The sequence below is a fragment of the Marmota flaviventris genome, chromosome 2 (genome assembly GCF_047511675.1).
Source record: "Marmota flaviventris isolate mMarFla1 chromosome 2, mMarFla1.hap1, whole genome shotgun sequence".
NCBI lineage: Eukaryota > Metazoa > Chordata > Mammalia > Rodentia > Sciuridae > Marmota > Marmota flaviventris.
This window is the reverse complement of record NC_092499.1, coordinates 175,083,300-175,095,907: the sequence shown is the minus strand read 5'-3', so window position 1 is coordinate 175,095,907 and position 12,608 is coordinate 175,083,300. Positions and strand designations below refer to the sequence as shown.

Here is a 12,608-nt window from a genome sequence, read left to right as displayed (position 1 = left end):
CATTGCCAGCAGCGAACACGTGCATGTCATTTTACATTCTTGATTTCAAACACCCTGACATGAGGGTAATGACATGACAGCGATGACCTGAGCTTCTCTGTGACCTCCTAAGGAAATTATGAAATCCAGACATCAATGTGACCCTTTCAGACAGGAAATAGAATTGCTAGATCTGGAAACAACCTCAGAAGGAACACAGCCACCCTTGAGCATTTTATCCATTATTTGCTAGGTGTGCAATCTTCAGCAAGACAAGTCACCCCTCTGACCTCTGGTTCCTAATAACTTAGTTAATTAGAAGAGATGGCGAGGACTGGCACAGACTAGATGGCTTACAAAACAAATATTAGTCCCTTCATCTGTCCTTCCTTCTCTTCTCCCCTCACCCACAGACCTCTGAGTTCTTGCTTCAAGGGGCTCATATTACATACACAGACACACACTGTGCTCCAGGGATAATGTGGTTCTCTTCTCTGGCCGGAGATAACTCAATTAGGGCAGCTGTGGGTGATCTAACCCTGAGGGAAAGACTCAGAAGACCAAATGGAGCAGCTGAGGCTTGAAATTCATGGGCGATAATGACTAATAAGGATGGACTCAAAACCCACAGTCAGCGCTTGTCCTACCTCCACCCCAGGTAGTACTCTGAGGAGAGGACTTTCAGGACATCTGCAGTTGTGTTTCTAAGCAAACTTGGAGCAGGTCCCTTAGCTCCTCTATCTCTTCTCTCAGGACATGAAGATTGTAGAGAGAGTTTTGGCTTCAAATGTGGGCTTCAAGGAGTACTAAAAGGTGGCGTGACATTGGGCAAATCATTTAATCTCTGGGAATCCCAGAGCATGGATCTATAAACATAGAATCATCCTTTCCACTTATAGAATTTTCATCAAAACCAATGAGATAGGGTGGGGAGAGACATGGCATCAAACCTGGCACAGGGTAGGTATTCAGGAAACATGACCAACTTCTTCTCAGACAAGAAATCCTGCCACTCCTGCCCTGCCTCTTCAGGTTTCCCTGGGGAGGGGATATTCCTTTGCTAAACTTTATTGAGCACTCTGAGAACAAGAGATATGCAGGTCATGCCCATGCTCAATAATATGGAGAAGCAGCAGGCATATCCAGGACCTTCTCAGTGTTGAGAATTTAGGATGGTAGGATCTCCCCCTACCCTGCGTCAGGAACTCTACCTTATTTTCCAAGCAAGGCACCCAGCTCTGGTTGTCATTTTCCAAGATTCCCAACCCACAGGAGACATGCTTTTCTCTTGCAGCCTGGCTATCTACTACCTAAACTCAGTTTCCAAAAGCCTTTCCCGAGCTAATGCCCAGCTGAGGAAGAAAATTCAAGCGGTGAGTCTGGGGAATTTAACTCTGGAGGGTAAAAGATGTCACGATTTTGTTTTTTGTTAATTTGCTCTGTGATCTCAATTGTATTATCTCAATCACTTTCTTCTAAACTAAATCCAAAAATATCTGTGTTATAGAAAGTAGCCTTGTGAGATTCAACAACATGTATTTATATTATGAGGAATTTAGGGTTATGCAATAATAATGACAGGTTTTTGGTTTTTTTTGAGAGGTTGCTGTTGCTCAAGATCAGGAGAAAGTCCATGGGTTCAACCAATGCTGGTACATACCACAAAAATTCCTAGAGGTTAAAACTAATAGTATGAGGGTGTAGCTCAGTGAGAGAGTGCATGCTTAGTATTCATGAGGCTCTGGGTTCAATCTCTAGCACAAACAAACAAAAACAAAAACTAAAATTGTATGAATACTAACAAAAATAATATCAAAACAACATATTGTGGCGCCCCTTAGTCTAAGGGGCGTTCTGAGTTCCTTTCACACACAGCAACCTTTCCCAACATCCCAGCTGACAATGACAGAGTGACTGCTCTCACACACACTAAAGGTCGGAGCCAACCATCTCTAGGCCCTGTCCTTGCTTCCTCTGCCCCTCTTCTTGAATTAATCTCATCTGTCCACTTCTGCTTCCCCACCTACACTTTTGTTAACCTCACTGGGTTCCTGCCCAGGTACAGAAAACCATTGAAACAGAGGACTGAAGGCATTAGGTATTCCCTTGAACACTGCAAATCTGAGTCTCAGGCTCTTCTTTCCAATTGTCAGAACTAATAACAGGCGGTTGAAGGTAGTCAGCAAGAACTGAAAACACTCTTCTCTCTAGCTCTCACCATCCACACTCTGAGCCTTATACACCCACGTCTCCAGACACTACCAACAGTGCATTTTTCTTTTCCCTGTAGCTCCGTGAAGTTGAGAAGAGCCACAAATCGGTCAAAGGCAGAGCCATAGCCAGAGATTCAGAGGACATGCCTAAAAGCAACTCCAAAAATGCCACCCAACTGCAGTTCACCAAGGAAGGTAAATTTCTTTCTATGATGATGACTTTTTAAAAAAAATATTTATTTTTTTAGTTTTAGGTGGACACAAAATCTTTATTTTATTTTTATGTGGTGCTGAGGATCGAACCCAGTGCCTCATGCATGCTAGGCGAGCGTGCTACAACTTCAGCCACTTCCCCAGCCCTGATAATGACTTTTTACAAGGCCACATAGAGAAGTATAAAGAGTCTATGATGTAAAGTCAGACTGATCTGGGATTGAATTCAGAATGCTGACAGTTATTAGTTACACGTAGTTGGTCAAGTCAATATAGGAGTTTTAGCCCCTACCTCATGGGATGGTAAAGATGAAAAGGGAACGTGCACACACAATGCTTCACAGAATTCCTGGCACATAGAACAGATCCATGAATACTAGTTGGTAATAGTAGTTTGTATTCTCTTAAAGAAAAAAAAAAGCAGCACTGGAATATCTAGAATAAAAGGATGAGAAAAGGTTACATAAGAGGTTCCCTGGGGGCTGGTGTTGTGGCTCAGTGGTAGAGTGTTCACCTAGCATGCACAAGGCACTGGGTTCGATCCTCAGCACCACATAAATGTAAAATGAAGATATTGTATCCACCTAAAACTTAAGAATAAACATTAAAAAAAGAAGTTCCCCCCAAAAGTGTGTCAAGGTTTTAAAGGGGAGTGATCACAGACCAGCTCCAGCATCAGAATAAGAAAGGTCAAGTTGAAAAAGACCATCTCTGATTCCATTTTCCAAGGTTTGTCTCTGAACATTGGCAGTATACAGAGGTCCTTGAATTTAAGAACTGAATGAGATGCACAAGAAATGGCTGATAGTTTAGGAGTTAGAATTTTTTTTTACAAGTATTCCAATTTCTCAGCAATTACATTTTTATTTATTTATTATTATTCTTTTTAAGAATTAGCTAGAATGATACTAGCTGCTATAACAAATAGGCCCTAACTTGCTAATGGCTCAAACACAATAAAAGTTCATATCCTACTCAGCTGGAGTCCAAATTAGGTATTTCCACTTGATGGCCATAAGCAAAAATGGGGGGACCTGACTCCTTCCATCCAGGTTCTCTGCCTGCATCAAGTTAGTACAAGTGGAGGACCTAGAGGAAGTGATACACAACAAACCCTATGACTGTGGCATAAGCACACCCATCTACAAGGGAAACATCCATTTCTGTGTCCCAGAAGAAGAGGAACTGGGTATGGCTAAGAGCAGGCTTTCCCTGTTAGAAGAGAGGGGGAAAACAAGTAAGTGAAGAACTGGAAACTGGATCTGATTCCAAATAGTTTGCACAGTCTCTTCCTTTCCATCATCATATTAGACCCTGACAGTCACGCTGGGAGGCTGCTGTTACTATTGTAATAATTTAATACTCTAGAATTTAATTTAATATTCTAGAAAAACCCAGGTTAAGAGAGTCTAGCCTAAGGCCAGAATTCACAATCTATTTCCTTAGCCAGTAAACCATAGTCCTCCAATGGGGCCGTTTATGCGAACACCAAGTCAAGGTGCTCCCAGATCCCTCAGGAGAATCTGACAGCTGTCACCTCACCAAATGAGACTAAAATCTCCATCGCTGCATGGTGGCTCCTGAGAGTTCCAATTCAAACTGTACATGACCTCACACATCCTCATTGTCTTCATTTTCCAGAGCCCAACCCTCGTTCTACCAGCCAAAGCCAAACCCTGGACAAGAAGGCGCAGGACCCTGTGACCTCCAGTTCCACCAGCAGTACCCTGCTCTCTGGCCCCCGACACCTCCCTGGATCTCGGCCCCCAGGAGTCAGACCAGATTCTGGTCAAGCGCAGTCTCACACTCATCCCTGGAGGTCAACCTCTGGAAAGAGTGCTCAGAGGCCTCCCCACTGACAGCTGGGACTCATGGGAGCCTGCTTCTGGGACTGATTCTTGAATCCCCTGCCCCGCCTTTCACACATACCCAAGCTGGCTTCTCTCTTCGGCTCTCCTCTCACACAAACATGCATTTTTCTCACCTCTCTTTTAACATGGGAACTTTGATTACTTAGTCTCAAACCCTTGTGGGCTACCAAAAATGAAGGATGATGGCTTCCTCTGCATTTAGGGGAGCAGGAGCCTTCCCTACACTAACTTCCCTTTCCAATATCTTGGTTACAGCAGCCCTGGGCCTCATACTCCAGCGATTTTCCTTGACTCCAGGCTTGGGGACAAAGTGGGTAAGGCAGTGACCTCCCTTATAGACTTTTTCTATGGTGCAAATGTTGGGACCTAGGTTACTTCAAATCCATTAAAACAAAGGAGGATGCGAAGGGGCCTTCATTTCTGATCATCACCTCTCTCTGAGGGATGGAGAAGCAAATGAAAATAAAGGTAAATGAACCAAAGTCCAGTGATATGAGTAGGGAGATTGGTGACACCCCAGCACATAGCCTGGGAAAGGTGATGCCAACTAAGCACCAAAGAATGCATTGGAACCTCTTATCAGCAAGGCAAAGGAGCAAGGGAGTAAGTAACACAGTCCTTCTGATCTAATTGAAAGAAATATAAAGATTGCTTAAGACAGAAAAGTCTTCTTCATACACCAAATTCTAAAAGGAATTTGAAAACCTGCTTACTATATAAGGAATCTTGGAGATGGCTTCTTTGAAGAGTTTTACAAAAGGTACAATGCAGAGCCTTGTTTCTGGGGATATGTCTGCTTCATGTCATATCGTGGTTCTGTACATAATGTGTCCTAGTAGGCATAAGTCAGAGAGTTTAGACCAATAAGAGGGCTTTGCCAACAGAGGCAAAGGCTTAGTAGGGTAGAAGTCACAGGCGAGGACTCTCCAACAGCCCTGGGTATCTTACAGACAGGTCTTTCCCTTTCCTTTACTCTGTGAGCAGTGTGGCTTCAGGACCAAGGGGACATTTCACCCTGTCTCTCCAAGTACTCTAAAGGGAGTCATCTCCCTTAGTCAGCCAACCCCACTGTTATAGCCACAACCCAAACAGGACCTCTAGGGCTTTCAGAGTAATCCCCTACACCCTAGATATCAGGCGAAGTCTTGGTAAAAAGGGGATCTTAGAGAGATTTCATAAGCTAAACAATTAAAATAATCTCCAATTTCCCTCCCAATTCTTTTCCTTTCCCAATTTAGAGCCCAAACTTCATACACAACCTGTGATGGAGTGGAAATGGGACCAAGTGACCAAGAGAAACACAATAAATTATTACACCTCTGCCCATCTCCAGGCAAAGGAAGTATTGTGATGCCTCATTTCCATGGAAACCACAGCCAGCCCCCAACTGCCTGTGTCATGTGCTTTCTTTTGAGGAAAAAAATATCCTGGCCATGAGCTTATCTTCTTGAGACCTCACACAGGAATCCAGGCAGTCTAGCCCAAGTAGTCAACACTGGTCAGCCCACAGATAGCCATCACACTAACCCCACCCCCGTTATCCTGTTTGGGGATAAAGCCAGCCCCTGGGGAAGGGAATGAGAGGTGTACCTTCTTGAACCATCAGCCTCTTAGTGATTATTGTTCGACCTCCAATGGCTACCGATACACTCAAACACACACAACCAACAAACAAATCATCTGTCTGATGAAGCACAATTTATGGGAGGAGGTGTATTTGTTATCTATTGTGGTACAACAAATTATTCTGAAACTTGGCAGCATCAAATAATAAAAATATTTGTTATTGTTGTATAGTTTCTATGGGTCAATAACTTGGGAGTTGCATAGTTTTGCAGTTCTGATTTGGGATATTACAGGCAAATTCTCAGCCTGGTTACAATCATTGGAAGGTTTAACTGAAAATTAGGCTCCCAAAATGTCTCACATACATGGCTATTGGTGAGAGGCTTCAGTTTCTTACTGGCTATTGACAGATCTTGATTACTCTCCTGGTGGACTTTTCCATAGGGCTGTGTCAAAGTCAAATAAAAAATATGCAGGCAAATCTCCAACAAAGGGAATTTTATTTGGGAACAATGAATAAGAATGCAATCTGGGACACAAGGTGTACGCAAGAATGATCTGGAAAACAAAGGAAGGTTTGGTTGTTTTGTTAGGACAGAAAGTCTATGCAATTTATTTTGAAAGAAAGTTCATTAGCACATTTGGTTTTCACAGGAGGTGGCAAGGTTTGATTGGCAAGCAGCATTAAGTTACTATGTAAAACTGCTCTTAAGGTCTAGTTGGCAGTTCCACCATCAATCAATTGCTAAGTAAAAATAGTCTTAAAGACAGAACAGGCTGTTTCAATGTAGTGATCTTGTGAGAGTTCCTGAAGCAGTCATTGATGACTTGAGTGTTTCCCTTCCTTTCCCATGGCCCTTCTACTCCATTTCAGCAAAGTATGACAGGAGTGATTCCATTTTGTTTAATACATTTTCACAGCTGCTTGAGTGTTAGAGTCTGTAAACAAGTCAAAATAACACCTGGCATTTTGCCAGGGGAATGTTAAGAGTTCATAAACAAGTCTGGATGGTGCCTGGCAAAATGCCAGAGGGAGTGGTTTGAGAAGTAACAAAAGCCAGCCATTAAGTGTGGAGATTCCTTATTGGTTGACTGATGTATCTAGTTTATGCTAATTAAGATAAGCTGTGCGGAATGTATAAATACCGCTCCTGTCCTGCAATAAACAGCTCCTACTCCTGCTGTATCAATGCACACAAGTTGTTCGTCACCCCCGGGTTATTTTGCTGCAGCCGGACTGCGGCACTTGAGTGTACTGACAATATGGCAGCTGGTTTCCTCCAGAGCAAGTGACCCAAGAGGGAGAACAAGGAGGAAGCCACAGTACCTTTTATGACCTAGTCTCAGAAATCCACTACTTTCTGTTCATTAGAACTAAGTCTAAGCTCACACTCAAGGGAAGAGGCTTTATCTCTTGAAAGGAGAGTTCTCAAAAAATTTGTGAACATATTTTGACATAAGTGTTTATTTTTTATTTTTTAGTTGTAGACGGACATAATACATTCATTTTATTTATTTATTTTTATGTGGTGCTGAGGATCTAACGCAGTGCTTCACACATGCTAGGTAAGCACTCTACCAGTGAGCTACAACCCCAGCCCCAAAGATAGTGTTTCAAATACTAGCAATACCTCTGTTAAGAACACTCTAAAGCTTTTTTGAGAGAAATCCACCAGATTAGTTAATAGTGGTGCCCAGGACCCTTAATTTCTATGATGACCTCCATTCTACATAGAATCATGTAAGCAGGAACACATCTGTGGTGAAGATACAAGGAAATAATTATTCTCCCTTTGACTTATACACTAACAGAAACTGGGGGCTAATGCACCAGCCAGTAAAGGGATTGGGACAGGGTATCAACAGCACCCACTATGTTGAAGACTCTCAACTGTAAAGGCACTTCAGGCACACTCTAAAGTATTTATCAAGTCCTGCCCAAAGCTGAGGCACCAAATTCCTCATGTTACCCAATAAAGACACAGTTTTAAAAAAAAAGGAAAAGGTTTTTTTGCTTTGCTGGCAAGATAAATAAGGGTGCTCCTGTCCCAGAGTCTGTGATTCTGCCTGTCAGGGGGAACAGGGTTTTAAACGAGGTGATTCAAAGGATATCTTCTAGGTGTGCCCTGTCAGGGGTTATAATTCATTTGCAACCTTGAAAGATAGCAGTTTCTTAGGTCTTCTGACACCATCCCTGAAGCCTAATTACTTCATTCCTATGGTGTGTTTGCTCAAAGACAGCTTAGCCAGGCTGGGGCTGTAGATCACTGGCAGAGAGCTTGCCTTGCCCACGTGAGGCACTGGGTACGATCCTCAGCACCACATAAAGGTAAATACAATAAAGACATGCTGCCCATCTACAACTACAAGGAAAAAAAAGACAACTTAGTCTAGGATGAGAAGAAAGTTTATCTTGCTCTCCCCTTGGTTAGGGAGAGGTGAGGCAGGGAACAAATGTTGGGGGAGAACCGTGTCAATTTTAAAATAAGTTGCAGTGACAGAGCAACAAAAGTTAATTTCAAAGCATGATGTACACTCCTGCTTTACAAGAAACTTAAAGAAATTTGCCATGAAAAAAAGGATATTTTTCTCTCTTGACCTTGGCAGAAAGTAGGAGAGAAAAATGTCCCTTGAGAAGTTAGATGGACAAGATAGCCCTCTCACACCAAGGATCTAAATTCCACATTATCTGTACACTCCAAAAAATTCATATGGAAACTTTAATTCAGAGTGATCCTAGTTTTACAGGGCCTCAATGAGAAGAAAAAAGCAATGAAAACTATACAAATTCTCATAATGCAAAATAATGCATGTGCCACACACTAGGCTAAGTGCTCAATATGTAACAGGTATCATGACTGGCATGGATAAATCAGACATCCACAGGTTCACAAACAATCTACTGAACAAATCATTTGCCCTGTTATCCTAATCAACCGCTGGGCTTCAGAAGCTGCCTGCATCTCAATGCTAAAGAAGAGTAGGACCACTGGGCCAAAGACCTTCCCAAGATGCTTCTCACTCTTCTGTGTCTATGTAAAGGAATGTTACATATATATGTAATTCATCACCAAAGAACGCTGTGGGGCTTCTTTCCTTATTGGAGAAAACAGCCCAGGAATTGCTAGAGGCCTTTTCAAATTCAATGTGAAGATTTTTCTCACTCAGAGATGAGTGTGAAGTGTCGCCATCTTGTGATGTTTCCATGTAATTTCCTTTTCCAAAGCTCTCCCTATTATTGCCTGGATTTTAAATTGCATATTCTATTTTCTGTAGGTTCCCCATTGATGCTGCCCCAAGTAAAAACTCTAATTTACATCTAATCAACACAGCTAAAGGCTGGGCTAAGTGCAAAAGATCAGGTGATATAGAGTATGAACCTACCCAGTGGGTGAAGAGTCTTAAAAAAAAAAAGCACCAGGTGCCACATGGCCTTAAACTTGAACTAAAGCACACCTGGGAAACACACATCCCCTACTCAGAACTGCTGCCCAGGCCAGGACATTTTCTTAGCAGGAACTCACCAGGCAATCTGCCTTGCACATCAATCACCTCCAAATTAATCTCTGATTGAACTGCTTGGTGGAAAATCAAAAATTTCATCACTGGCTTCCATTCAAAGCTTCTTATAGTTTTAGATTCTAGATCTTTTAGTCCTAATTATTGATCAAGTTAAATTTTTCACCTTTAGCATATTTTTATTTCTGCCTTTTGCTTTCATTCTCTCCATCCTCCAGCTTTCACTGACCTACACATTGTCCTATGAATAGTTAAAGTCCCTTCTAGCCCTGAATTCTACCTCAGGCATACTGAGGCAAACTGCTTTCCAGTCAGCCTCCTTATCACTGCAATTTAGCCCTAGATAATAGTCTCCCATGACCATAAAATCTCTGAAGTCAGAGGCCATGGGTTATGGTGACCATTGTTGTTGATATTCTCCTGGACCTCTGCATGGTTTATTTCCATACAGTCTCATGGTCTCTAAAAAAATAACACAGTATTTCTGAACACTTATCAACACCAGATGTGCTACACGTTGACTTGATGATCTGTCTTTGCCAGAATGTAAACTCCACAGTGGCAGGAACTTGGTTGTGCTTACTAGCATATTGCAAGACACTTCACATGCAGCAGACACACAGAAATTCATTAAAAATGAATGGCTGGAAGGACTGATTGATTGACTCTAGTTGGGAGCTTCTTAAATACTAGGAGTTGAATGTTGATTCCTCATCTGTAAAAGAAAACAAATGTCAACTTCAAAACAACTCACTGTAGGTGGGTGTATAGAAAAATGAAGTGTTATAGATTCTATGGGAGGCAATGAGAGAACTGGGACTCAACTGAGAATAGGTAATAAGAAATGCTCTCATGCTATTTATTGAGAAAGGGACAAAAGAGCAAGATGATAGCATTTTTGAGTTCCCACTCCCTGTTTCACGTGTGGCCCTATAATAGAAGTTCAGTAAAGGGTTGTTACAGGGAAGAATAAATCTTTAATCTTCATTCTGCAAAAGAAATGAAAGCTTAGGAGCAGAGCTGGGGTTTGAACCCAGGTTTGCTTATTCTCAATCATAAGACTGTTGCAGGGGCTGGAGATGTGGCTCAAGCGGTAGCGCGCTCGCCTGGCATGCGTGCGGCCCGGGTTCAATCCTCAGCACTACATACAAACAAAGATGTTGTGTCCGCCAAATACTAAAAATAAATAAATAAATATTAGAAAAATTCTCTCTCTTAAAAAAAAAAAAAGACTGTTGCATAACAAGTTGCTCCTATATTGTGGTGCTTAAAGCTACAATATATCATGGAAAATCAAAAATTTCATCTATTCTTCTGGTCTTGGTTGGAGTCTCAGGTGGCTGAAGTCAGATGGTGGCAGGGGTTGGAACACAAAATGTCTACTTTCTTGGCAGGGGCAGTTGAAAGACTGGACCTCTCTTCCTCTCCATGCATGTAATCTCAGAGCCTCTCAGGTTGTCTCACCAGCAAAGTAGGTAGACTTCTTATGGGGAAACTACAAGGCTCCCAATAGGACAAAGCCTACAATTGACAAAGAATAATTCCTGCCACATACCACTGGCTAAAGTTAGTTAGAGACCCAGCCCAATTCAAAGAGTGATACAGGACCTGATACACGGAGGCATGGATCATTGGTAGCCATTTTTTGAGACTAGCTACCACAGGTGTTCCTGGGATATTATGGCCCATAATTTGTCCATTACCTCATGCCACTATGAGCACTCACAAATAGAACACAAATGGATAATCTGCCTTAGAAAGAGTGTTCTGGCAGTAGAGAAGATAGCTTGGATGAGGGAAATCAAAGGTTTTGTGAAAGTCCACTCTGGTGGTGGTAGTGAGCCTATCAAACAGCCTAAGGGGAAGGAAGGGACAGCCTACATCACACACTGCAGGTGCCCACTGGGTCAGGATTATAAGTATCAGCAGGAGATACCATAATGAAGAGATGGAGGAGAGGAAGTCATAGAAATACTTTATTTTAGTATTTACACCATACCTCTGTTCAATCACAAGCATTTGTATCTCACTTTTTAAAGTACACTTTTCTTCAGTCAGCAAACTACTTCGTTGCAGCATCCTTGAAGCTAACAGGCTCAAATCTGCCCAAAGTATAACTGAGGTAATCTTTTGGCTCACTGAATGATTATCAGGTTATTTTTATATCCTGAATTAATACACAGAAATGCAAGTATATACATATATATATATATATATAAACATGAAAATATGAATTTATATGTGTATAACAGTGTATATACACTCTATACAGAGATATATAGATTTATAGCTGAAACAGAAATCTCACAATAACATACTCCTTACTCTATTGACATACACTTACTTCTTATTCTCTTTATTCTGATTTTTAAACTACTGGCCATGAATGAACAAATCAGTTCTGCAATCTAGTGTTGTTATTTTTGTGTGTGTGTTACTGGGGATTGAACCCAGAAGTGCTATACTACATTCCTAGTCCTTTTTTAAAATTTCATTTTGAGACAGGGTCTCACTAAATTACCCAGGCTAGCCTAGAACTTGTGATCCTTCTGCCTTGGCCTAGGATTACAGGAGAGTGCCACCACACCCTTATTCTTCAATCCATTCATGGATTCTGTTTTCTTGAAAATTCTTTCCTTAGTGGATAAGTACCTGTAATCCCTGGAAGATTAGGATTAATTATAGAAACAAGTAAATCAAAGTCATAGCATTATTTTCCATTAGTCGGAAATCATCCATTTAATTTGGCATGTTAAATATTTGCAGTGTTTGAGACTCTAAACACACTAAAGTATGTAATATGTTAAATTTTGCAATTCCATTTTTAAAATGAAAATACAGTAACTGATTCAGACTAGTGATTATAAATCGACATGTATATAACAATTTAACCACACCTCTAAGTAATATTGAGATTATGAGGTTTTTAAGATTTACAATCATACTTTTAGATTTAACATATCAGTGGAACTAAGTTCTTGGATTTTTTCAAGTCATTGAGTCGTTTAAGAAGAAAATAAAAATACATTAAAGTTGTAAATGTGATCTATAGAATTTAACTTATCTTAAAAATCCCCTTAGAATGTTTTTTTTAAAAACCAGGGTATATACTACTTAAGAATAACCAGGTTTTGCGTTTATAATTTTAATATTAGTTATTGAAAGCAAAAGTAATTTTAAAATCGTCACCCGAGTGCCAAAAGCCACCCTACAGGACAAGAAAGCAGCTGCCATTCACTCTGAGCTA

At 41.1% G+C, this 12,608-nt stretch overlaps 1 protein-coding gene across 1 annotated transcript in view; it reads left to right on the top strand.

The window, feature by feature from the left end:
* Tmc2 (transmembrane channel like 2) overlaps positions 1-4,264 on the top strand; it is a 76,624-nt gene extending 72,360 nt beyond the window's left edge. The window contains exons 18-20 of the mRNA XM_027954836.2: positions 1,274-1,352; positions 2,270-2,387; positions 4,047-4,264. Coding sequence (XP_027810637.2) covers positions 1,274-1,352; positions 2,270-2,387; positions 4,047-4,264 — 415 coding nt within the window. The remainder of the gene's footprint in view (positions 1-1,273; positions 1,353-2,269; positions 2,388-4,046) is intronic.
* Positions 4,265-12,608: the final 8,344 nt, after the last annotated feature.